At 49.5% G+C, this 26,932-nt stretch overlaps 1 protein-coding gene across 5 annotated transcripts in view; it reads left to right on the forward strand.

Moving 5' to 3' along the window:
• The first annotated feature begins 5,537 nt into the window (after positions 1-5,537).
• Positions 5,538-26,932, forward strand: part of Ebf4 (EBF family member 4) — a 73,702-nt gene continuing 52,307 nt past the window's right edge. For 3 of the 5 annotated variants that reach the window (XM_021150296.2, XM_029474012.1, XM_029474015.1), the window contains exons 1-6: positions 6,236-6,372; positions 16,562-16,718; positions 16,955-17,018; positions 17,153-17,208; positions 18,720-18,793; positions 19,851-19,919. In XM_021150296.2, coding sequence (XP_021005955.1) covers positions 6,236-6,372; positions 16,562-16,718; positions 16,955-17,018; positions 17,153-17,208; positions 18,720-18,793; positions 19,851-19,919 — 557 coding nt within the window. Of the gene's footprint in view, positions 5,794-6,235; positions 6,373-16,561; positions 16,719-16,954; positions 17,019-17,152; positions 17,209-18,719; positions 18,794-19,850; positions 19,920-26,932 lie in introns of those variants that run through there. The other 2 variants (XM_021150307.2, XM_029474013.1) reach the window with 2 other exon arrangements.

The following is a 26,932-nucleotide window of genomic DNA, read 5'->3' on the forward strand; positions in this document are numbered from 1 at the left end:
GCGGAGGACAGTCCTCCATAAAAGGGACGGGTTTCCGCCATTCGAGGGATCTCTCTATCTCTCTCTCTCTCTCTGGCGCTCTCTTCTCCACTGGCTCCTGAAGGGGTAAGCAATAAAGCTTGTGCCGCAGAAGATTCCGGTTGCCCTGAGCGTGTTCTTACCAGGGGGAACAAAAGCGCGGGCAATAGAAATGCCCTTAAAAGAACTAAAGAATTTGAACTTACAATTATGTCTATTATATGTAATATGTATATTATATACATGTTTCAGTCTCTCTCTATATACATATATATTTACATATATATATGGATATATCACAATGAATTCTCAAAGAGATTGGAGAGAGCCTATGAAAAGCCTCATGAAGAATCAGTCTCGGCTACATCTTCTCTCTATTTCACCCAAACAAGAAAAACAGCCTTTCTTGCTCAACCCTAAACTGTAGAATGCCTGCCCCCCACTTCTAAAGTGATAGCTTTCCAGAGTGATATACAAAAGTGCATGTGCACATGCGCACACACACACACACACACACCTTTCTTTTTTAAAAAAATTATTTATTTATTTATTTATTATATGTAAGTACACTGAAGCTGTCTTCAAACACTCCAGAAGAGGGCATCAGATTTCATTACACATGGTTGTGAGCCACCATGTGGTTGCTGGGATTTGAACTCAGGACATTTGGAGGAGCAGTTGACACTCTTAACCGCTGAGCTATCTCACCAGCCCCACACACACCTTTCTCCACAAAGGTAAGGAAATAGTCAGGTGTGGTAGTGCACACCTTTGATCTCAGCACTCCAGAGGCAGAGGCGGGAAGATTTCTATGAGTTAGAGGCCAGCCTGATCCACATAGTGAGTTCTAAGACAGACAAAGCTACATAGTGAGAAAGCCTATGTCAAAAACATCCAAAACGAACAAAGATAAGGAAATGTATGATACTTCCATCTGAAGTTGGCTGATTTGTAAGTAGCACTGCGTACGTCCTAAAATGTAAATGCGTATACATGTTATATTTGCTACTGAGCCATTTAAGCCTGATCACAGCAAGTAAGCAACCAGTTTATAATCAGAATACAAACAGAATAATTCATGGATTTACTTCTATTTTCCTTCTGGGACAAAACCGCTAGTGCATACACACTGATATCGCAAACAAGAGTCTGACCTCCTGATCCACCGAAATAACAGTCATGGTCTCTGAAAAACCAAAACTAAAACCAGCAGCCATGTGGAGCTTTTCAACCTCAAGAGTTTTTTGAGATTGCCTTTAGGTAGCTAAGAAGCAGCCATCCAGAAACAGCACTAGCTGCCATTCTCATGTTAGCTTAGAAGGCTACAGCCTCTGGCCTCTCCAGGAAGGAGATGAGTCAAAAGGACAGCATGGCGCTGCACAACAGCACAGACTGAACATTCCTTACATCATGAGGGAAAGTAGTCGCTTCCTATTTCCCAGTGAGGATGAGGCTGTCTGACTTTAAGATTCCTAGCGATTGGCAGGGATATAAACAGCCTAGAATAAGGCAGGTGTAGAGCTTGCTTTGTTTCAGGCCAAAGATTGGAAATGGAATCTTAGCTTTTTCATCAAAGGCTCCAACGTCGTGACTCCCATTGTCTTATTATGTAGGACTAAATGATTCAGCCTAGACACCAGGCCAGGCCAGGATAGGAAAGATCACCAGGCAAGACCCGTCACTATGATGTGTTTGCTGTTTATTTTTTCTTGAAGCAACTAGGAGATTTCAGCAATCAATGGCAAGGAAGACAGAGAGCTGAAACATAACCTCCGGGTGACTTTCTGAGACTGCCCTTCTCTGCACTTCCTGGGAGGATGCGAGGAGCCATAATTTTCTAATCATCAGGTGACTTAGGAAGTGAATCCAAACAGCAACCTAACACTCTGGGGACTCCAGGGGGCACTCTAGTACAATACACAGACTGTCCACTAGTAGCCTAAAATGACTGTGTCTGCTTCTCACTGTTTTCACTGGGCTGGGGCATGGGGAAAATCGCTCTTCTGTTTAAACAGTACAATCTCAAGACCAGACTTACCAGAAGAAGAAGAAGAAAAAAAAACAACCCTCAGCTCATCAGCATGGTGAGGGAGGCACCATCATGACACCCCAGGTGTAGGGTGCTCCCACCTTTGAGGTGTAGCCAGTCTTCCAGTTCCACTGGCTCATCCTTCTGGATGATAGGTCTGTCTGTCTCTCCTCTCAGGCCTGGGCCCTCCTGTGCTGGTCTCACTCCTCCTCCTGCTTCTCTGACAGTCCACATCCTCTGGGATCACATTGATGTTCATGCGACTGTCACTGTGAGCGTGGGGGTGGAGGGACAGTGCTGGGCTCTGTTTATCCGCTTATGCTCTAGCACTGGGCACATGACAAGAATCTTTCTGAGCATGAGCATGAATTTCCATGAAGCAAAAAGGTGAGGTAAGAGCTTCTGGCCTAACTGTTCCAAAAGTGAGACCGTTCCTGGGCCAGAGTAGGGAGAGGCATTTTCTATAGGCTCAGACCAAGCCTCCCCTGTCTGTTGCCATGCTTCCACAACCCTTAAAGTCTTGCCTGTAAAGCAATCCTAGTATGTAGAAAGGGGTAAATCTTTCTGCAGAACAAGATGAATGATGTAAAATAAAACATTATTCCAAGAAATAGACGTGTGGCTGGATCTGAAGAGATTCAACTCTGATCTCAATGGTTCATTTGTCCAGGAGATACCCCGAGTCTCCCAGAACCTTTGCTTCTTGGCTCAGCAGCTCTAACCCAGAAGCCCTTCACTGAGGCTGCAAGGCCTGCTAAGTCTCAAATATCATCCTGGCTGGTCCCTTTCTATCCCATGGGGTTAGCTAGGGTAGAGTAGAAACTATGCAGATCAGGATAATGCCCACTGTCTCCCAATGCTGCCTTCCCAGGCCAGCCTATTCTTCCTTTCCCCGGGTTATTTCTGAGCACTTGTCCCTCAAATCTATTTAGAGCCACAATGCACCACCAAAAAAGGCACAGGGGCTCAGTCCACTGTGCCCTGGAAAGAAAAGCAATGCCTAAGTTCAAGCATTCCTCCTGAAGGGGACAGCAGAATAAAACAAAACAAACAAAACAAAACAAACCCAGCCCAGAGTATGGGAGTTCAGTCAATGGAGAGTTGTCAGGCAAGCAAGGGAAAGGAGATTGTCTGGTGAGAGATACTGGATCAGCCAGCAAAAGCCTAGAATGTCCCTAAACAGTCCCTAAATGTGAGAAGCCACTGAACTCTTCCTACGAAGGTTATACAGGTTCTAAATCAAGCAACACTTTAAAACCTGCAGGAGGATGGAGAGTGTTTGGGTGGACACCCAGGAGACAGAAGAGGAAGCTGCCAGGAGAACAGGGTATGTATCTCCTTTAAGCAGGGGTGGAATCTAGTGTTGAAGTGTGTTATTATCAGATTTTCTGTGGGTACTGGGGCAGAGAGAAGGGCATGGGAAACCTGACCGTGGTAGCTGTAGGTGGGAGACAAGGGTATCAGAGATTACCTGCCCCATCCCACTCCAAAGCCTGTGGGCTGCCGGAGGCGCTGATATGGACACACACAGAGGGTGCACTGGCTTGTGAAGGGTGGATATGTGAGAACTAAGTTGTACCACTGTGGCCTACCAGCCCAGTCACTTGTGCTGGGGGCTCTTCCTGCTCCTGTCCTGCCCCGTGATCCAGCCCAGCTCAAATTTCCCCGGTTTATGGGCAGCACAGACAGAAGACAGAAGCTCAAGCTAGGATGTGGTCTTCTCAAACACAGCCTCACAGACTGTGGGGAACACATGGATTCCTGAATAACAATGAGGGGGCGGGGTATACATAGCAGCCCAGCATCCTCATAGGGTGGGAGGAGATAGAGATCACACTTCTTGTCTGTGGAGGGCCAGAAGCCCCAAAAGGACCACGGAGTCAAAGCAGAAGCAACAGTTCGACAACAGGGAGGAGTCAAATCGTAAGTCTCCAGGAGCAGCCAGCTGAGCCTGGCAAAGCAGCCTTAGTGGCTACTCCTGTGAACTGCTGCAGAAACAGGAGGGGCAGAGGTTGTAGGAGGTAGGGAGAAGGGGAAGGACTTTTAAGAATGGGAAGTCTTAGCCAGGCGTAGTAGCTGGCATGCGTGATCCCAGCACTCCAGCTCTCTGATGCTGGCTCTGACGTGACAGGTCTGGGAGGGCCTTCGATTCTGAATTTGTCACAAGCTATCAATGTCAATGCTACTGATCCAGGAGCCATACTATGAGGGGCAAGGTTTAGAGTCAGCTAAAGGGATGTAGAGGCCAGTTGGAAAATAATTCCTTTTGAGAAACCTGCTTTTGATTATTCTGTGAGTAAAGGCCGAGACCGTGAGAAGTCTGTGTGAGACTGGCAGTGCCCCTTCTTCCTCCTCCACAGGTGACAGGTGTTGAGAAACTGGGCAAAAAAGAGGGAGAGTAGAGACCCAGGAGGTCAGGAGAAGAGGCAGAGGAACTCTGGTGTCGCTGGGGTCCTTTCTGTGGATCAGTGCTAGGCAGGATATTAAGGGCTGATGTGGAGCATCCCCCTTCTCACCCCCAGGAAGGTGAAGATCTCAGAGTGCAAAGAGCAGCATGAACAAGGCCACCCAACCTTTTGCTGTTCTGCAGGAAACTGCTGTACTCAAACCAAGGTTTGCTGATAGCCCCAAGGTCGAAGACCAGATGATTTCTGTGCAGATATAAAAGATGAACGGACTCAGAAGGCTGGAGAAAAGGAGGTGAGCTGGACTTAGGTTTAAGAGCCCAGCTCACCTGAGCCTTTCAGAAACTTCTACTTGTTTTCAGAAGACAGGAGATTTCTCAAAAGCTCAGGTGGGAATGTAAACTTAAGTTTAGGTAATCCAGGGACAGGAACAAGAATGGGAGGTGCAGGACTCAGGTAGCTCAGCTTGCCTGGGGCCGCATCTCCACCACAAGGTGAGAGACCCTTAAGCGCTAAGCCGCGGAGGTTAAGCCGAGGTCAAGTGGCACCAAGGGTGCAGCGACTCCTAGAATCAAGCGTTGGCTGAGGAGAGGGCGGCGCATACTTAGGAGAAGGAGATGGGACCACAAAGATGCTGGAGCTTCGTCTGGTGGCGACGGGGAGGCCGTAGTGATTCTCCAGCGTGGTGTGGACGAGCTGCCCTGCTTAGGCCGGGCTTCCTCGCCGCGCAGCCCCCAGCCCGTCCTTTCCCCATCTTCCCTGGCCTGGGCCAGCTTCCCGGCGCCCCTCCACAGAGGCCGTGGCCCCCAGCCCGGCTACGGACTCGTCAGGGTCCGCCCCGCCGCCGCGGCCCCAGCCCGGCCGCTCCTCCCCCGATGATGTCACGTCCCTGGCCGCCCCTCGGCCGGCCTCGCGCCCCGCCCCCGCCTCCCCTGGCCCCGAGTCCCCTGGGCCCACCCGCTTGCGACAGCCCTCCTCTTGCCCGTGCTCCCTCCCTACGGCTCCCGCTCCCCAGGGAGCGGCGGCGGCGGCGGGATGGCCAGGGCCCGCGGCCAGGCCCCGGGGAGCGGCGGGCGGCGGCGGCCGCGGCGGGGAGGCGCGGGGACCGGGCCCCGGGGGGACTCGGCCGGTCTGCTGCTGCTCCTGCTGCAGGTGCTGCCGCCCGGGGCAGCGGCAGGCCCGGGGCGCCGGGGCACTCGGGGGCCTGGCGGCGGCTGCGTCTGCTGGCCCGGCGCCGGCCCTGCTTTTCCGCGGGACGCGCGTCTGCTGCTGTTGCTGCCGCCCCGGCCACCACCGTCGCCGCCGCCGACCTCCACGGCCGCAGCCTCCCCCTCTCGGATGGTAATCAGCGCCCCGCGCGGGCGCCGCGGGCGGGCGGGGGAGAGACCCGGGTGGGGGGAGGGCGGGCACCTCGCGGGGCGCTCGCCCCCCCTCCGACGACCGCGGCGCTGGGCAGCCGCCAGAGCGCGCCTCTGGGGCGCCTCCGTGCGGAGCCGGTGCGGGCTCCGCTCTCAGTCTGTTCACTGGCGCTCAGGCCGCGGGGGAATCCCTCCATCTCCCCGCCCCGCGCCCCGGGAGGGGAGGGGACAGCGCCGGCGCCCGGGGACCCGTTTTCTCTGAGAAAGCACCCGCGAGGCGAGCGGCACTGAGGCGCCGGGACTCCGTGCAGCGCTGCGCTCCTGGAGGTTCCTGGTGCCGTCGGGTCGGGCTGAGCTGAGACGCCCACAGCCTCGGCGGGACGGGATCCCTGGCAGTTGGGGGCGCCCACGAACTGCGGGTCCTTATGTTCCCCGCACAGGACGCTCTGCCCCGCGGTGGGCTCCATCTGAAAGAGGAGCCGCTGCTGCCCTCCAGCCTGGGCTCGGTGCGCTCCTGGATGCAGAGCGCGGGCATCCTGGACTCCAACACCGCGGCTCAGAGGTAAGCGCTCCACCCGACCTAGCACGCTGGTTGGACCGCTTAGTGTCGCCTTCGTCCTGCACACCTAGCTACTGGAGCGAGGGGTGGAGGGGGTCCTAACTCTTGACTGTCCCGACGAAGTCTCCTGTTCACCCTGTGTGAGTTTGACTTCTTCCTGAGGATATGGGGCGGGTTGCTCACTAGGGTCCAGGGTTCCGGAGGTGGTGTCGCCTCCTCCCGCACACCTGGAGCTATGGCCCACAGTTACTAGTCATCTGTACAACCCCTTCTTCCTGTGCAGTCTCTACCGTTCCACTTGTCCAGTTCCGCGGCTACCCAACAAGAAAGGCAAGAAACTCTGTGGTTACAGAACCAGAGATGTGGGTGGGGCTGACGAGAGGCTTAGCCAGTGGGCAGTTAGTCTTGCTGAACTGTTTGGGGCTGAGAATGAGGCTGGACTCCTCCGTCTGAATGGTTTTGGTTAGAACCTGAAGGAGACTGGAAGCTCTTGGGAATTAGCAGGATCGGCTCTTGTTACTTTTCAGGGGGAGGCATAGGGGTCTAGGCAGGAGACTTCTGTAAGGAATGGACACCAGAATTTGGATAGGGACTTTGAAAGCTTGTTAACTCAGTCACGGCAGCAGCTGGAACCTGGTCTCTGTAACACTCCCTCTCATTATACAACATAGACTGGAGGTTACACGTCTGATCAGAAGCTCATGGTGCCTAGCGCTAAGTAGGTGTCCCTGCGGATAGCCAGGACAGGGTAGGCGCTGGCTCTTCAAGTTTTAAATAGCTGCTGTCCAGTATCTGAAGGATGTTGAACCAGACCAGGGCTGGCACATCACTCCCATTCACACACCCAAACTTGATCAGGTATCACTTGTGGTGCATCCTAACCTCACCCAGTACTAGACAGAGAGTGTTTTCTGGACGAAGGGGTGCAGTATTTTTGCACACCTGTCTTCAAAGAGAGAGTGCTGAGCTTTCTGTTGAATGATCTCTCCTGGACAGGAAAGGGTATTCCAGATGAGTCGATTCCAGTAAGTTAGAGTCTCTAGTTAAAGCGATCTAGCTAGAGATTATACAAACACAATAACAGATATTTTAACACTACTGTTCTCTGTGTGTTGGTATATTCCCTTGCTCTCCGTGTGTACCATGGTATATTTCCTTGCTCTCTGTGTGTTGGTATATTTATTTCCTTCCCATGCCCCCCCCCCACTTAAGGTTTGTCTTGTGCTAGCCTTAAAACTGTGTGTGCCTCCTTTTCTGTTGGTTATGGCTTTCCCGCTGAGGTGGTCGTGTGAAGTTAGAGCTGAGTGTATTAGACTGGAAGTTGCTGTTTCTTTCAGACTTTTCTCTCTACCTGCCCAGGGCTGCCAGATTAGATGAGGGGGAAGCAGGGGTGCCAGAGATGATATCCTGAAGGTGGGTGAAGGGGCAAGAAATCTAGGCATGAGACTTTCAGCCTCAGCAATCCTAGTCACCGACAGTGTTGTCTACACAGAGAAAGGTTCTTGAGTGGGGTCTATTCCGAGTCCCCAAGACCACATAACTGAACCCCAATGCCTTCTGAGGTTTGAACAGAACATTTTCCAGGTCTGAGCTTGCTTGTCCCCAAGTCTGGAAACTGTCATTCTAGGACACAGATTGAGAGTTTTCAAACACGTGGGTGATTCTCTTCCCACTTCCAGAGGGGAGGCTACTCCTTGTTTTTGTCTCTTTCCATATTGCTTGTCCTTTCTCCTGTGTGTATCTCCCCCCTCAGTCCTCTGCTCAGGTCTTCCCATCTGAAGTCATAACAAGAAACCTCCATCTCCCAGCCTCCCCTTCATCTTCCTTCCCTCTCTGGCTGATGCTCCTGCAGTGGGGCTGGGTGTGGGTGATCTGCGCCTTCCTCACCTTCAGCCCACAGCCACTTGGTTTGCAAAGCTTATGGATGCCTACTGTCAATCCCAGTGTTTCCAGATGCCTTTTAACAGTTACACTCTGAGCCCTAGACCGCATTCCTCCCTGGCTTGCAGGATAATTCAGACTCCTGGTCCTGTACTCTGACTCACCACCACTTTAAGGATGGTTACCATAGGCTGCTGTCACTGGCACATCCCAGACAGCTGGCATTCAAGGCTTGTCACAATCTGAGCCCAGCTTTCTTTCCCAGCTTCTGTATGACAACAGCTGATAATGTTGAAGAGGCAACAAGTCTGCCAGAGCTGCTTTCTCTTAAACCAGTCCTCGAGCCCCTAGCATCACACACCCACTGCAGAGCTTTAGCGAGCCTTGGGTAACCCCAACTCCTCTTCAGCACCTGCTCTGTTTCTGTACTTCCTCCCTGCCCAGGAGAACAGTTCTTAATGTTACCTAAACTACAGGTCAGGCTCTGCAGTCTGCCGCCTGGCTCTGTTTTCCTGGCTCTGACAACTGGGGCTTTCCTGCAGGGCCAAATGGCAGTCCATTCATCAATCTTTCTGTAGCCCACAAGCTTAAGGAGTCCACCTAAATGGCTCCAAAAGGCTTCTCTGTCAGGCACCTCCCTTCACTTCAATATGTTCCAGCAACTGCCCTATAGTTAGTTACCCCTCAGCTACCCCTCTCCAGTTTTAAAACTTCAACTTTACAAAAATGCCAAAGTTTCGAAGAAAGTAGATGAAGAGGAAAAGGCTCAGAAGGCTTGCTAAGATCAGTGAGGGAGCTTCTGCTAACGAGAAGGGAAATTCTGAGCATAGGATGTAGGGAAAGCAGAGGAAATGAATACCCATCCCATAGGAAGAGGAGGGGAGGCTCCCTGCTCCCTGCCAGGGTCTCCTTAACAGGGATGTCTGCCCAAAGGCCCCTGGCCATTGCTGTGACTCCTCCTACCCAGAATCAATGGGAATTTATCTCTGAGACCTATCCCTAGGCCATTCCCCGCCCTCCTCAGACATGTTTTCCTGCTATGGGCTTAGCAGAGATGGTAGCCCCTTTCTCCTTCTGGTCTGCTTCCTAGGCTGGAGAGACTAGAGGGACCTGGGATCTGCAATAGTCATGGGAGACACTAGGACTACCCATCCTACCAGCCAGTCACTGCTCAAGGAACAAGGCCTTAGAAGAGGAAGGCAGCTGGGGATGGCTTTCCTGTAAGTAGCTGCAGGCTAGCCTCCCTGCTAGGAAATGCTTTTGTTTGCTTTAATAATTAATAGCTGCTCCTCATCCTGGAACCTGGCTGGCAGGCAGGCCTGTGGGTGGATAGTGAGAGGGTTGGCAGAAGAGAAGTGGGATAAATAGCCAGTAGATGGGACTGAAAGCCATGGAGGAAAATGGTAGAACACACTGATGAGAGTTTTCTTTCTCCTGCCTACCATTTCGTCCTGGGTCACTAAGTTGGTTTGGGCGTAGGTACTGAGCAGTAATAAGAGGGACTCCAGAGCCTCCATTGACCGAGACTTTCTCGTCAGCAGATTCATCTACACACAGCTTCTAGGTGGCTGCCCTTAGCGACCAGGTCTTCCCTCTGTGGGTACCACTGAGGTGGGTGTGCTACTGCTTTTATCTTCTTTGATGTGCATCTTGGCTAGGTTCTGAAAATACCAGGGCTAAGCCAAGAGATCTTGGTTGGAGGCAGGCAAAGCGTGATGATCACTACCGGTCCTGGAGACACAGGGGATGCCTAAGGGAGAGGTTGGGCACTACTGGGATGCTTAAAAAGGAAGGGAGGGTTTGGAAGAAATGAACATGGACCTTCTGCAGCCAGGCAGGATGGGGAAGAGAAAGGCTGGATTGAGCAGAAGAACTTGAGGCAATTCTGAAATGGCCGGCGAGGAAATATGGGAGGCCTCATATTTTTTTGTTGGAGGTAGAGTGTGGTCAGCAGAACGAGCCCACTTCTAACGTTGATGACATCAGGATATGTCCCATTAGGTCAACATCTCAGACTTGAAGATGGATCAGGCTCAACAAAGTGCTGTTGTTGCACAGAACCTTGGGCTTCCAGGTAGGCCAGACTTAACATTTGGCAGGAAGATGGAAGGCAGAAGCCCCAAAGGGTGGCTTGTCCTCTAAGGGGATGCAGAAGGTTATTGTTAAATTGCTATTTATAGTAAGTGTGTGATCAAGCCTGAGCATTGTGTGAATAGAGAACAGAGACTGCAACAGGAGCTTTGTCTACTAGAGAGTTCTGGATGCCCGAAGAGCCCTGGGGCATCCTGCTCAGCCTTACAAGAGAACATCTCCAGGGACCTGCTGGGTGGGCTCAATAATAGCATCCAGATACTCTGTTGCCTTACCATGCCAGCTTGCATCCCTGTGTGTTCTGGAGTGCGGCTTACCTTAGTGGTCCAGGCTATGAAGATCAAGTTATCCTTGTCCATTTGTCCACGAAGCCCCCCAACAGTGCTCATGAAGCCTAAGCATCCCAAAGCTCACAACCAGGGCGGACTCTTCTGTCCAAAAAGGATCTGTGCCAACTAACTTTTTTTTCTGGTGTTATGGAAGGTCTCCTTAAATCTTGGGTCTGTGGAAGAGCAGAGAATGTGACATGGTAGAGAGACTGCAGGGAAGGCTCCCAAGTCTGGGTTCTCTAGAAGAGAGATCCATCCTCTCCAGAGCTGAGAGGGAAGTATTTTGACATTGTGTTTGAAATAACCTTTCTGAGAAAGTGAGGAGATGTGTTGTTTGCTTTGGATTCTTGCAAAACTTAACCAGTTAGCATGGCTGTTTTTTGTCTCGTGGGGGCATTTATCTGAAGAAGGTACATGCTCTATTTCCCATGATGCTAGGGGAATGAAATGTCACTGAACTATGTACGGTACATGTGCTGAGCAGGCCAGTGCTCACCTGCATACATCGTAAACCTGGGACCTGCAGGGTTGTCCTTAGGCCCCAGGAGCTAAAGTTCTGCTGGCTTCCCTCATATTGTACTTCTGGGTGACTGACAGTTGAAACCCACTCTCATCTTCTTAGTCCCTTTGGTTGGTAAAAAAGGTCTACCTCAGCCAGCATCTGCTTACTAACGCTTGAAGACTCGCTTAGGAGGCCAGAGCTTGTTCTGCCTACGAGTGAGTACACATGGCAGCATCAAGCACAGGAGAAAGAGAGCAGTAGAAGCTGGAAAGATGGCTCCGTAATGAAGATAGCACCATAGTTTGAATCCCATAGCCCCCCCCCCCCATATCAGGAGGCTCGTAGATACCCTCTTCTGGCCTCTTTGAGCACACAAGTGTATATGTACATGGGAATACACATAAATAGAATAAATCTGGAGGGGGCTGTTGACTTATAAGGTGGCAATGCCTAACTCGAGTTGCTGGAGTACTGAGTCCCTGACTGTGTTTCTATAGTACTCCACAGACTCTGTGGCTGTGCACTGTGGCTGCCTACGGTGCTAGCTTGATGGGCTNCCTTCTTGCCTTTGTCTCCCGCCACTCCTGCGGTCCCTGGAATCAATCCAATAAGCTGTTGCTATGTGGGTTTTCACCCCAGAGAGTTCTCTGCTTCCAGGAGAACATAAATGAGACACTTGCCTCTCCATGATTTAGGGGCTCTGTCCTCCATCCCTCCATTTTTCTTTCTTTTGGATAAATAATATGCATCAGTACGCATCCCCAAGTTTCTCTCCACCTCTGGAGGTTGTCTTGGACAACTCCACGTTAGAGAACACACAACCAGAGATACTGGCCTTCATCTGTATCTCTCTCTCTCTGAGCAGAGAGCACTCGTGCCCAGGACGTGGCCATGGGGACTGTCAGACCCCTGGGTACTTTGTGACTTTGTGCATGGTTACAGCGTGTCTCTGTTTCTGTTCTTTAACTGTGGTTTGTTTTCTAATTACAAGAACAGCAGCTTCTCCCAAGGGGGGAAGAGAAAAGAAATGTTTCGCTTCCTCTTCTCCGGGGGTTTCTCTCGCTTTGTAGCTTGCAGTTCTATGTAACAGGTGCTGATCACCTACTGCTGTTCCAGGCACAGGAGCAACAGAGACTACTAGGGAAGGAAGATGCGGGTCAGCCTGCTTCGGTCTCCTTTTGCTTTCTGTCCTCTGTACAACATATTCCTTGTAGTATTCTGTGTCATGCATATAGAAAATACTAGATTCTTTGCAGCAAAATCCTTTCCCATTTTATCATCTCAGTGCTAATTAGCTAATGCATGACTGAGGTGAACTAGAGACTTCCCAGGCAAGGAGAGAGAATGGACCCAGCAGGGGGTCTTCCCATTTTATCCAAGGTCTGAAGGGTACTAAGACTGTCATTATTACTGTTCTGTGGTAGTTCAGGATGGATGATGGAAATGTTAACTAGTCAGTGCTGCCCCATGGAAGGCTGTGAGCAGGGACAGGGAGTTCAGTGCTACTCTAGGCCGCCTTAGGAGGAACAGAGCCAGGCTAAGTGAGATGGTGCTGTGTTGTGGGCCATGTGAGATGGCTCAGTTTCTCTCTGCCTCACCCCTTAGCACTGGATACTGATCCATCCCCCCTGTGAGAACCTGCTGCCTTTCCCCTTCCCTAATCTTTGTGTTCTTTCTATCTCCCAAGTAATCCTGTTCCACGGGGAAGGCAGGCCCAGTGTGGGGAGTTTGGCCCAAGGTTTAGGGAAACCCATAGTAGACCAATAGGATCAGGAGACCAACAGGAGCAGGGGATAAACAGGATTTGGACTGAGTGAAATTTGCCAAAAGGACTGGGATAGGATAGGAAGCTGGGGTCACTAACAGTTCCCTTTGTACCAGTTAGAAGCCCTGAGCCAGGCAAGGGCTTTTGCATAGAAAAGGCCTTCTGAGTGACTTGGGGATTCTGTATTTTCTCAGTATCCACTTCTCCTCTGCCGAGGCCTTCCTGTCTCCTCTCTTCCCACTGCCTGAGAGCCCGTCAGACTCACAAGAATAAAGAACAGCAGTGATGGGATTGCTCTACAAGGCCACCCCCTTCCATCATCTTTTCCACTCGGTGGTTCTTGAAACCATCCCTGGCAGAGTTCAAGCTAAGCTGGGCCTGGAAGCGGGAGGGTGGAGCTCAGAGTTGATCTCTCATTAGCATATTCATCCATAGTAATCAGAGACCTGCTGTGATCAAAAGCTCTTCAGGCCTCCCTGCCTCTCAGCCAGGTAGAGAAGCTGACAGAGGGTGGTCAAGTTCCCACTTGAAAGGACTGCCACCTAGCTGGAGGGAACAGGGAAAAATGGAGAGGACAAGACCCTGGAGAGGGAACTTCTGGTAGGGAAGAGTGTTGGGCACCTTCCGTCATCGCCCTTTCCCGTGGCCACTCCCAGGAGGAAGAACAGTTGGTTTTATTATTTGCTATATTCAGTATGAAAACATAGCAGTCGCCTCATTCTCTGACAGCCTAGATACTATGGCCTAGTGTGAAGCCAAAGAAAACAGTAAGTTCATTTTATTTAATTAAAAAAATTTACTTGTGTTTATTTATTTGTTGGGGGGCACACTTACAGAGGTGAGAGGACAGCTGGTGGGGGTTGACCCTCTCCTACCATGCAGGATCCTAGGATGGAACTCAGGGTATCAGACTTGGCAGCAAGGGCCTTTTACCTGTTGAGTTATCTCAGTGGCTCCTGATTTTAAATTATGTGCAAGGAAATATTAAACAGCAATGTATCTGGTAGTCATTGTCACAGTAGCATGTCTGATAGGCATCTGAGATGGTGTGTGTGTGTGTGTGTGTGTGTGTATGTGTGCATGTTCATGTACAGCCTCACGTGATTCCTCATACACCTTTCTCCTTCTGATTGAGACAGGGTCTCCCATTAGCCTGGAACTTCACCAAGTGGTCAGCACGGCCCAGGGATTCCCCCATCTCTGTTTCCTACCCTACAACACCATGTCCTGCTTTTTATGTTGGTTCTCGGGGTCAAAACTCGGGTCCTCATGCTTGTGACACACATGCTTTGTCAACTGAGACATCTCCCCAGTCCTGGGCGTTGGTTTTTAATGGAAGCTGACGGCCCCTGTGTAATGAGCCAGAAAAAGAACAAGGCAGAATCTACAATGTTCTCACGACCTAAAATGTAGAAGTCACGTGCTATCATTTTTGTTAGATTCTATTGGCCACACGGATCAGCAGAAACACAGGCGAGGAACCCGCTAAAGCACATTGGGAACCATCATCTTGGAGTCTAGGCACTGAACGTATGGGACGTGCTAGCCTGAGCCCACTGAAGCACAATCATTTCTGCAGGATGTCCAGAGGCTTTCAGTGTGAACCACATTTCTCAGAAGTGTGGTCACAGCACTCTTTTCTAGGGTGGAGAACCTGTAAGTAGTGTGCTTTGGGACACCTCTAGAGAAGAAAGGCTAAACTTCTTTTCCTAGTGTTCATAGTCCTACACAGTCTGGCAGGAACCTCCAATGCAAACTTTTCTCCTCGCTTTATGCCATCATGAGTATGTGTACACTGTGTGTGTGTGTGTGTGTGTGTGTGTGTGCATCTTTGTGTGGGGGGGGGCAAACACGAGGAGAGCACATGCATTTGTCTGCATGAGGAGGAGCATTATTGCCGTTTTCTTGGAGTCTTTCTTGGTCATTCTCCAGCTTTCTCGTTGAGGCGGGGCCTCTCAATTGAATCCGGAGCTTATCTAAATGGCTAGGCTAGCCAGCCAGCTTGTTATGAGTACCCCTGTCCCTGCCCTTTTAGCACTGACATATCCCCCAGTATTTACGTGAGTTCTGGGGCTATGAAGTCCTCACATTCACAAGCGTGTTAAGCACCGAGCCTTCTCCCTAGTCCCACCCCCTTTTATTTATGTTTCCTCCTTTCTCTCTCTCCTTGTCTCGCTAATTATTTTGAGACAGAGTCTCCTGTATCTCATGCTCACCTTCAGCTCCCTATGTAGCCAAGGATGCACTTCCAATCTTCCTGTCTCCACCTCCAGAGTCCTGGGATTACAGGTGTGCACTACCTACCCTGGTGTTATGTGGCCCTGGCTATTGAGCCTAGGGCTTCCTTCATGTAGAGAGGCCCTCTTCCCACCGAGCTGTGCCCCGCCCCCCAGTATTTCACTTTGTGAAATCGGATCCACTGACACCTGCCCTTGCAATATGTCTTGGGCTACTTGTTCTTCCCTTCCCCCTTTCCAGTTACTGAGTATATACTTACTCCCCGGGGGTTCTGGGAAGGCCATCGTCTCTGGAAGTTTGTCCTCGGGTCCCACAGAAGAGTTATTGTCCTTTGTGTTTTTTGGCCAGGTGTGGTGGCTCATATCATAATCCCAGCACTTGGGAGGCTGAGGCAGGAAGATCACAGCAAGTTTGAGGCCAGCCTGAACTACATAGTGAGTTCCAGGCCAGCCTAGACTACAGAGTGAGACCCTATCTCAAAAAACAATAATAAAACAAGACAAAACCAAAACACTGAACAAATGAACAAACAAAATAACCAACCCAAAACAATATTCTCCTCCTTTGCTTCTTTTTTTTTTTTACATGGTGACATTTGGGGCCAAAGGTACTCACACTCTGACCCTTGTTCCACTCTCTGCCTGTGGTTCTGTCCTCTTCCAGGCGTTTACTTCCATTACTGCATGCTGCGTGTTACAGAGTTCAGGGGCAGTCTGGTAAATGAGACCTTGTTCTTCTCTTCCTCCTTGCTTCTGAGCACGGTTTCTGAAGAGCCAGGAGCAAGCCTTTCATCAGGCCAGACTAGGAGATCCTCTTGCTCAGAAGCCATGCTGTCTTGAAGCTGGAGTCATGCCCTCTGTACCCAGAAGAGTATTCCCCATCTATCCCCATAGCCCAAGGTCTAAGATAGGCAGACTAATAGCCTGGAACTGTGCAGCATCCCTGGTAGTCTGATGCACATCATGTAGTAGGCAGTGCTGTAGTCTCAGTCAAGCCCTAGTTGTAAGCTGGGGTTCAGTGGGAAATTCATTTCAGAGCTGCCCAGGTACTTCTTGATGCCCTAATACACACTCCTAAATGCCTCTGGATAGTATAGTGAATTCATTTATAGTTTATACACTTGACTTGAGATATGAACCTTCCTAAATATGGGAGAAGCCTGCAGTTGGGGAGAGCCTGTCAGAATGCCTTCATGCAGCACCTGTGTATTCCTTCTTCTCAAAGAAGCAAGCTAGGGTAGCCTCAGTGCTGTAGGCCTCTTTGTGGAACTGATATGGTCCTTGCCCAAATGCTTGGCATGTCAAAGTCTAGTCCTGGTCAGAGCCACTGGGGTCTTTCTCCCTGGAGGCCCCTTCCAGTGGTTTTCCAGTTCCTTTCCTCCCACAGTGGCGTGGGCCTGGCAAGAGCACATTTTGAAAAGCAGCCCCCCTCCAACCTCAGGAAGTCCAACTTCTTCCACTTCGTGCTGGCCATGTACGACCGGCAGGGGCAGCCCGTGGAGGTGGAGCGCACAGCCTTCATCGACTTCGTGGAAAAGGATCGAGTGAGAGGCTCATGGGCTGGCCTGGGACTAGCACTGGGAGCGATGGGAGGGCTTCAGGGACCCTGCCACGTTCACTCGAACACTGGGGAAGATGAGTGGATAAATGGTAGATATGTGGGAAAGGATGGATGAGTGGCTGGAAGGCAAAGAAGGACCACGGGGTTAGAGTGGAGGGTGTGGGTGAAGGAGGTTGAAGGCACTGAACCCTTGAACATCCTTCTGTCTTATCCTTGCAGGAGCCTGGGACGGAAAAGACAAACAACGGGATCCATTACCGCCTTCGGCTGGTGTATAATAATGGTAAGCAAAGCCTGGGTACCACAGCATCCTGAGACACGTTGCGCCCTCTCGGAACCTGGGAGGGTATGGGTATAGCTGTCCGAGGCATCCGCGTGTTCCCCTAACAGCAAGCTCTTTCTGCCCTCCCACCCTAGGACTTCGGACAGAGCAAGACCTCTATGTGCGCCTTATTGACTCCATGTCAAAGCAGGTGAGCCAGCCCGGGGCCTGTTGGGGACCATTTAAGGCTTGATTTGAGTAAGCAACCTTAGCCCCTCTCCATCTCTCCCGTGCCTTTACTCACTGGTGTAGCTCTCCCAGCTCTGCCTGTGGCGAGAAGATTATGTGTTTTTCTATTCAGTCTGGAAAAGAAAGTATTTATAAAAAGACCCTGGCTTAAGTCATATTCCTTAACAACCCAGTCTTAGACACAGAATCGGGGGTGTGTAGTTCATTGGTGAGGAGGGAAAAAATTCCTCAGGAGGCGAGGAAAGGCAGCAGGACAGGGAGAGATACCCAGCAAGCAGGTAGTCTCGGGTAGAGTCCAGCCCCAGCCTAATCCACAAGGATCACTGGAATAGAAACAGCACCAGAATCGGCGCCCTGAAAGCAAGGGCAGTGTTTTGTGTCCTCCATCAGTCAGCCACTGGCTAGGGACCATGCCTAAGGCACACATTACAGGCAACTCCACTGAGAGCAATTCTCAAGAGAAAGACCGCTAACATCATCACTAACTGCAAAGGGGGATGGGCACCCCCCCCCCATGGGAGTCAGGGACGGAAAAGAGACCTGTGTGCTGTTCCAGAGCCTGATCTGCAGACACTCAGCGCCTCACTGATAGGCTGGTTCCAGGAAGGAGGCTCGGGACTGGTAAAAGCAGTTCAAAGGGACAAACCTGCTGTATTCTGGGAGGTAGCCCGAGTCCCAGGGCTTCAGAGACATTCTGGGAGGAGGCGCTTGAGTTGTACAGGGGTTGGATTAGGGTCTAGAATGAAACATGGCAACTTGCATGCTCTTGTATGGACAAGTGCCTCTAGCAGCCTCACCTGGTCCTAGTCCCAAAGCAGAGCAGAATGGCCTATATCCAGAAAGCTCTCAGTCACTGTGATAGGGGAGGCACACCAAGCAATGGCAGTGGGACTGGGTGGCAAATGAGCATGGGAGCCTACAGAGAAAAGGACCTAAAAACAGGAAGGCTGGACGCCCCGGGGGCTAATAGACTGGGAAGCCCACTTCTTGTTTAGGACAGAGACTGGGAAAGAGGGGATCGATAATCCAAGGGCGACATACTCATTTGCACATGGGGATTGATAGGGAGGTATGGAGTGGCCTGTGTTATTAGCTACCAGGAATTGCTGAGAGGTTCCATATACATGACCAGAAGCCCATCATAAGCATGGATCAGCCTGCAAAGGGGTAGATGCTAAGAAGGGGTAAGGGGAGGAACATGATGCAGGGTGGGACCAGGAGCCTGTCTGCTCCACTAGCAGGGAATCTGCAGACCTGGTGCTGTTCTTGCTACCTAGCTGATGTTCCTATCTGAGGGTAGGAGACTCTCCTCCACCTGAGCAGCTAGGCTTCAGGTTCCTGCCTTGCACCCAGGCAGGGGGCATGATCTTTCTTGGGGTGGGACCTCTCCTGGGCAGAGGCTCATCTGTGCTTGCCATGGGGACTTGAGAGGAGCCTCCTTCCCCTCGAGCCTCCACACTTCCTCCTCCCCAGGCTATCATCTATGAGGGTCAGGACAAGAATCCCGAGATGTGCCGAGTGCTGCTCACTCATGAGATCATGTGCAGGTAAGGTGGATGGGTAGTGTCACCCAAGATGTACCTTGACATTGACAAGCCGTGTACCTCCTTGTCAGATGTAGCTCAGAGTCCCTGTCAGGCCCTGCTCCTACTTCACAACACCTCCAGTTCCCTGGGGAAAGCCTGGGCAGGGGAGTGGTGAGCTCCCTAGGCACAGCATGGGCAGAAGAGAGGCTCCTTGAGGCCCCATTAGCCTGGCCTGTTTATGTGACTTCTCTAAGTGTTTTTGCAAAAGAAGCCTCCTACTGCTAAAGGAAGCTGAGCTAACAACACTCCGGGGAGTAGCTCTCTGGGAAGATGGGGGCACACAGGCTGGGCTGGGATTCGTTAAGGGGCCTGCTGGAAGAGACCTAGCTGCCTAGATGTGAGAATTGCCAGGCAACTCTTTGGTAGGTAAATTGGGGGTGGGGAGGAGGACAGGGCTCTTAGTTCCCCCTTCCTTTACCCTAGAGCATTTCCTGAGGGGCTTCCCTGGATATTCCAGTCCGACAGTGCCTCAGAGACAGCTCCTGATAAACGGAAAGGATATGTTTAAAAACCTGTGGTTGAGACAGTGGCCACCCTTGGAAGGAAATTCAAAACAAACAAATAAACAAACAAACAAAAAGCTAGAGAAGGCCTCTGCAGTGTGGGCCATGTCCAGGTCAGGGTGCAGCCACAGGTTCACTGGTGATCATCCAAGAGACACTGTAGGTGAGCCACTGCTTGGTGGCGCATGGCTTTCATGACCAACCTTATTCCTAGAACTAGGCTGCCAAGGATCCTGCCAAGCCCCTCCCTTGCTTTCTCCCCCAAGTCCCTGGAAGAACTTCCGCCTGCCCATAGGAATTCTACACACAGAACAGATCATCTGAGTCCTCACTGGGGAGCCCCACACCCCACACCGCATCCCACCCCCTGAGTCCTCACTGGAGTGCCCCACACCCCATGCCCACATCCCACCCCCTGAGTCTTCACGGGAATGCCCCACACCCCACACCTGCATCCCACCCCTGACTCTCTTTCTTCCACCACTTCTTTCTGTCTTTCTTCATTTTTCCTTCAGCCGGTGCTGTGACCGCAAGAGCTGTGGTAACCGGAATGAGACGCCTTCTGATCCAGTCATTATTGACAGGTACAGGCATGGGGAGGGCACCTGGATTGAGTCACTAAGCAAACCATGGACAGGTGGGAGCAGAGAGGTTCCCTGAGGTGCTATATGGATGGCTCTGAGGCCAGTGAGACTTCATAAGGGATCAAAGAAATGACAGCCATGGCCCTCAAAGGGAAGTCCTTATGACGAGCTTCCTGGAGATGCGGTCCCCAACTCCTTTATCAGAGGAGCCAGAGAAGAACAAGGGAATGACAGGGGGTGTGGGCAAGGATGGTGAAGAACATCTAAGGAGAGAGTCTAGAGAGTGGAGTTGCTGTGAGCCCGGTGATGCTGATCCTCTGCTGTTGGCCAACGCCTCTGGGTGCTAGGAGTAGGAAGTGCACTGCCACAGCTGTCTTAGGGTCTGGATCTCATTAGATAAGGAGAGAAGAAAGAGTCAAATGCAGAGGTAGAGAGATGGCATTCACAGATGGCTGCAAGGTCTCAGATCTGGTCATTGGGACAGCGAGCTCATTAGGAAGCAGATTTGGAAGAGAGCAGGTTTGCAGCAGGGTGAAGTATTAGAAGGTTGGTTGTAGCCACAACGTGTTTAGTCGGCTAATGAAGCACCTGGATGGGAGGTTTACAAAGAAGCTGAAGCATACCCTAGAGGAAGGGGAGAGCTGTGGATACAAATGTGAATGGCTGAGATGGGGGAATGAGTGTTGTCAGAAGACAGGAGAGTTCTAAGGGCTAGACCTGAGGTGTCCCTTATCCAGAGTCATGGAGATGTAGAACCAGCAATGGAGAATGAATAGAAGCTGTCAGAGTGAGGTAAGATTAATGTCAAGGCAGTGCTGTGTCCTGGAGCTTAGATCAGAGAATGCCCCAAGTAGGCAACTGCAGCACATACTGCTTGCTCTTCACCGGATCATTAGATTTTGTGGTGTCAAAGATACCAAAGACCTCAACAAGAGTTTTTCAGTAGAGTCGAGGTGCATTGTCAAGCCCTTGCACAGCTCTGGGGACTGACCTAACTGGGGCAGCAAGGGAGTAAAGGGAGACACACAGAAAAGCTCAGTCTGATAGAGGAGACTTGGTGTGCTCATCATAGACAATTCAGCAGCAAGGTGGGGTTACTGCACACAGCTGAACAAGGAGCTGAAGTTATACAGAAGAAGCAGGCAGGGTTGTTAGATCTAGCTGAGCAAGGAGGCAGGCTTAGCTAACCTCAGGAGGAGCAATCTCACACACTGTCAGCATTCGAACTCAGACCCAAGGAAGGCTTTCCATCCCTGTGATCCTTACCTGGGAAAAGCTTTGGCACTTGTGTGGAACTGAGCTACTGGGGTCCTGATGCTTCAGTGTCCATGTCAGCAGTACACATTCAGCCAGGGTGTCACTCACTCCATACAGCATAAAGAGAATGGGGTCGGAGAGTTGAGAAGTACATGCAGAGCAACCCTGAAGAGGTCAGAGAAGCAGGGTAGAGCAGTGTAGGTAAGGACAAGAGAAAGTGTGTGATATGCTGAGAGACCTCAGTAGGAAATCTAGGGTAATGTCCTGCAGTTAGCCAAAGACGTGGACTATAGTGCACAGGTTGGTGTGCTGGTTTTATCTGGGGACTCAGACCACTGGTTAGGGAAGCAGTAGGGAAGACAGAGGACATGAAGTGAGTTAGTGTGGGAGCTTGCTGACATTCTCTGCCAATTGCTTTTTGGGTTTATTTTATGACTGCTTTGTTTTCTCTGGGAAGAAGGAAGGATGAAGCTGAGGATGAAGATGGAGAGGGAGACACTAGGAGGGGGGTGAAATGGTTGTCTAGGTGTGGACGCAGAACAGGCAAGTGACTGTGTGAGCCCAGGAAAGGGCTTGCCAGCTGAGCACGATGAAAGCTGAGGTGGTAAGAAAGCTAAAGGTGCAAGATGTCATTACAGAGACGAGTTGACTGAGGAGGGGCTTTGGGAGAGAGAAGGTAGGTTCTGATGGGATCGAAGAGATGAGTGACTAGGCAGGAGGAGTTAAGCTGGAAGTTAGAGGGTTAGAGGGGGACTGGAGGGTGGAGTAGCTATAGGTGGGAGTATTTTATGGTTGAACTTATTAGTAACATGTGGCCAGAGAAGTGGGAGTGGGGGCTGGGGGGGGGAAGCAATGTCAACAGAGGAAGAAAATGCTGGAGAAATGGGGGAGGAAGAGTATCAGAAGGAGAAACTGCATTGCCATTCAAACCATCATGGATGGTGTAGAGGAGCAGCATCCGGGTTGTAGACAGCTAAGGAGCGAAAGCTCCGAGGACCGCAGCCAGCATAAGGCTGACAGATGACTGCTACAAGCAATGGCTACCCTACTTCCCCTGTCTCTGTCAGGGGCCGAGTAGTGGTCGCCCAGCAACTTCCGTTTCTTGTTCTCTGCTAAGCATACCCTCGTGTTTCTCCTAACGGTCTGTTCACGTTTTGTGCTAGTTTTTCTCTAAGAGTTGGCGTTTCCTAGTGATGTATCTGAAGGAAGTTGGCCGGTCCTTTCTTATGTTTGTCTTATTGGCTCTATTTGGCTGTTGTCTCTGAACTGTGCTTGTGGTAAGCTTTGTCCAGTCTTTTTGTTACATTTAGAAAGGCTTTTGTACAAACTTTATTTTATTTCATCCTGGAGATGCTAAGGATGAACCCACGGCCTCCTGAATACTACTGAGGTATTCTACTGCTGGGCCACACCCTCATCCCTAAGATTATTTATAGTGTTTATGGGATTGGAGAGATGTCTCGGTGGTTAAGAGCACTCAGAGGCCTGGGTTCAGTTCTCAGCACCCACATGATGGTTTACTACCATCAATAACTCCAGGCACACACATGGTATACATACATACATGCAAGCAAACACTCCACATAAAGCAATATTTTTAAAAGAAAAAATATTATATTCTATATGATGCATACAATAGAAAAATAAAATAAAAATCACTAAACATAATAATCGTCTATACCCGTGAACGTACTGATAGACAAGTGGAACATTAAAAAGCAACACCACTGAGTGACGGGCATTGTGGTGCATGCCTGTGATCTCAGCGCTCAGGAGACAGAGGCATGACCCATAGAGCTAGGGCTACATAGAGGCTCTGTCTCAAAACAGCGACAACAGAAGACGCCCTGGGGCTGGGTGTAGTAGAACATACCTACTAGCCCAGTAGTTGGGAAACTTCCACAGGACAGTTAGAGAACACGACTAGGAGGTTCCATTAAACAAAAATAAACAAAACTAAAACACTCACTTCAGTACACCTGGTTCTTTCCTGTTTCATCTAGTCCTCTAGTGAAGATAAGTGTGACTTCATTAATTTTCAATGAAGTTATCACAGATTGTGTAATCGCTAAACAATATGTGTGTAGTGAGAGTTGTGTTCATTGTTGTTGTTTGTTTGTATTGCTGTTGTTTTGAGACGAGGTCTTACTGTGTAGCTCTGGCTGGCCTGAAACTAGATATGTAGACTAGGCTGGCTTTGAACTCATAAAGATCCGCCTGCCTCTGCCTCCCAAGTGCTGGGATTTAAGGCATGTGCCACCATGCCTGGCTTCCATTTTTCTTTTTTGGTTATTTGGGTTATTTTCTTGTTTGTTTGCTTGTTTGTTTATTTATTATTTTTGAGACACTGAGTAGCCCAGGCTGGTATTGAACTTGCAATCCTCTTACCTCCTCCCTAGTACAGTGCTGGGACAGTAGGTGTTTGCCACACACAGTCCCCACTTGAGTTTAGTGACCTCTTAGTGTTTTAATCATTATAGATTGATGGTGATGATGTAGCAAAAGTATATAGGGCAATTCCCTCACTTTCCTTAATCATTTTTCAAGAGAATATTGGACATTTAGGCCTTTTGTGTTTTCATGCAAATTTTAGAATCTGCTTGAATAAATCATTATACCAATACACACACACACACTACTTAGTGTATAATATCTTTTGAGTAATATTACAATGAATACAGTCTATTTGCCCATTTTACAGCCGTTTTTAATGCCTTTCAGTAAGGTTGTATAACTTTTTTTTTTTGGTTTTTCAAGACAGGTTTTCTCTTATTGTGTATACCTGGCTGTCCTGGAACTCACTCTGTAGACCCCTCACTCTGTAGACCAGGTTGGCCTCGAACTCAGAAATCCATCTGCTTCTGCCTCCCGAGTGCTGGGATTAAAGGCGTGCGTCCTCACTGCCCAGCTGGGTTGTATGACTTTTAAGTCACATATAGTTACTAATTTTACTCATTTATTCAATAGTTGTGGAACAGCACTGTGTACCAGACTCTGGGTAGATAGTGATGTACCAGATTCTGACTCCCGGTAGACAAGGAACTCAGGATAAGGCACCTAAAGAAAACTGTGGCTACGGTGTCTCTGCTCATCACAATGCCTGTGTGGCTAAACATCCTTGAAAATGCAGTTTAGTTGTTCAAGCTATGTCAGAAATTCAGGTAAGAGAGGGCATTCTCCCATACATGTGCATTCATAGAGGGTCTGTGTTCTCAAAAGACCTGACATCATTATAACTTGCATTGTGTCTTTTAAAAAAGTCTGTGGGTGTTTTGCCTTGGTGTATGTATGTGCACAAAGTGCATGCTTGGTGCCAGAGCGGGTGAGAAGAGGGCATTGGATCCTCTGGAACTGGGGTCGCAGTTGCTTGTGAGCTACTATGTAGTGTTTGGAACCAAACCTGGGTCTTCTATAAAAGCAACAAGAGCTCTTCACCTCTGAGCCATCTCTCCAGCCCTGCACTGTGCTTTTGACACCCCCATTCATCTAGAGGGATTTTCTAAAGGAGCATGGGAACAAACACTCTAAAAGGGAAATCTGGTCTACTTTGATTTGGGAGGAAAAGGGCAACTTTATCAATCTGCCGCCTAACCTCATAAATACTCACAAAAACCCTTTTAAGGTCCAAATACAGAACCTCGTGGGCTGCTCCCTGACTGGAGGCCGTCCACTACAGTCTCTTTGTGGAGTGTTTATTTTGCTTACTTTGTTAAATAAACTTCTGCTTCAATTGTCTATGTCTCTTGGCTGAATTCTTTCCTTCAAGAAGACAAAACCAAGAGACCCCTAGAAGAGTTTCAAGCTTTATATATACAAGAATAAATAAAGCAGACAAGAATACTTGTCCTTGTGGAAGGAGAAAGCACAGGGAGTTAGGTAATAATACGTTTTGAAGAAAATGTTGGCTATTTTGGCCTGTTGTGTTCTCATGTAAATTTTAGACCCTACTTATATAGAGTTGAAGTCTTTTTGGAGGAAATAGAGAAATGGGAACAAATAAAAACAATTTTGGTGGAGACATGCAATTTTAAATGGAGTGGTCACAGGAGACTGAACTGGGAAGGTGGTGTTTGAGGGAGGACTTGAAGATATAAAGGAATGAGCCGCTCAGACATACATACCTTCTCACAACCATGTTATATATAGTTCATATCCATGGTAAATTATACCTTTAATTTTTCTTTATTATTGAGAAATCCATATACATGTGCAACAAAATAAGATCATATCTACCCTGATTTCTCCATCCCAACTTGTCACACCCACCCAGAATCCCCCTCAACACTCCCTGAATCACCCTCAATACTCCCCAACTTCATGTCTTTTTTTAAACAGCTCACTGACATGTATAGGGGTGTAGATGACGCACTGGGACATGGGAATCACACCAGAAACACATCATCAAAAAAGAGTGATTCTCCTTCTCCCAGCTATGGTCAACTTCAAGTAGCTTCTCTGAAAGGAGTGGAGCCTGGAGATCATTTACCCTATCCGTGTTAGGATTTTGGGTGGCTTGATCTTGTGCGGGTAGCCTGAGCTGCCATGAGTTCATGATTGCAGTGGCTGTATCCCACCCAAAAGACAGCCTTAACCCCTTTCTCCGGCTCTTGCATTCTTTCTGCCTTCTGCAGAACATTCAGTCTCTTATTCTTACCACTCTGACCAGTTGTGCTGCACTGACTGGTGTCCACCGCAAAAAGGGAGCTCCTGTCCAAGGCTGAGAACAGGTCAGGTCTACGGAGATAAACATAAATATGTGGAAGTCATTTTTGAAAGTATGGCCACCACTTAGCAAAACAGTAACAAGTTCTGACCTAGGGCCCATGAGCTACCCAGCCATGGACTTTTACAAGTTTTGTTTTGAAATTTTATGTGCATAAATGTTTTGCCTATATGATGTGTGTGTTTGATGTGTGTGGAGGCCAGGAGAGGATATTAGCTCTTTTGGAACTGGAGTTACAAATGATTGTGAGCCACCATGTGGGTGCCAGGAACCAAAGCTGGGTCCTCTGGAAAAGCAACCAATGCTCTTAACTGATGAGCCACCTCTCTAGTGCCACCCCTAGACTCCTGACCAAGAATGACATTTCCACCACGCCTACATATCATTTGCTGATAATCAACCAATTTTCACGTGTGATCTTTTTGCTTTTCTGTACATATGTTGGTTTATTCAAACGGCCATTTTAACTATCCAAGCCTCTTACATGTGACTTTTTTTGCTTTGTTGCACTGTGTAGGGCTACAATCATAGCCTTGAGTACCATAAGCATTGTAAACTGGGTGTGGTGGAGCATATCTTTAATCTCAACACTGGGGAAGCAGGGGCTGGCAGAATTCTACAAGCTTGAGGTCAGCCTGGTCTATGTAACAGTTCCAAGCCATCTGGTCAAAAAACAAGCAACCAAGCACTATAAAGAGTGTTATTTTATTGTTTACATGTTATTTTTTATTGTTTTTTTCCAAAACAGGGGTTTCTGTGTAGCCCTAGCTGTCCTTGAACTCACTTTGTAGACCAGGCTGTCCTTGAATTCACAGAGATGCAGATGTCTCTGCCTCCTGGGTGCTGGGATTAAAGGTGTGTGCCACCACTGCCTGGCTGCTTTGTTATTCTTTTTTTTAGACCAGGCCTTCCTATATAACCCAGGCTAGCCTTAAACTTGTGATCTTCCAGCCTCAGCTTCCCAAGTCTTGAGAGTATAAGAGTAAATGGCAGTTCGTGGTTTATAATGGGCATTCTTGTTTTGTTTTGAAAT

Source organism: Mus caroli, chromosome 2, assembly GCF_900094665.2.
Source record: "Mus caroli chromosome 2, CAROLI_EIJ_v1.1, whole genome shotgun sequence".
Taxonomy (NCBI): Eukaryota; Metazoa; Chordata; class Mammalia; order Rodentia; family Muridae; genus Mus; species Mus caroli.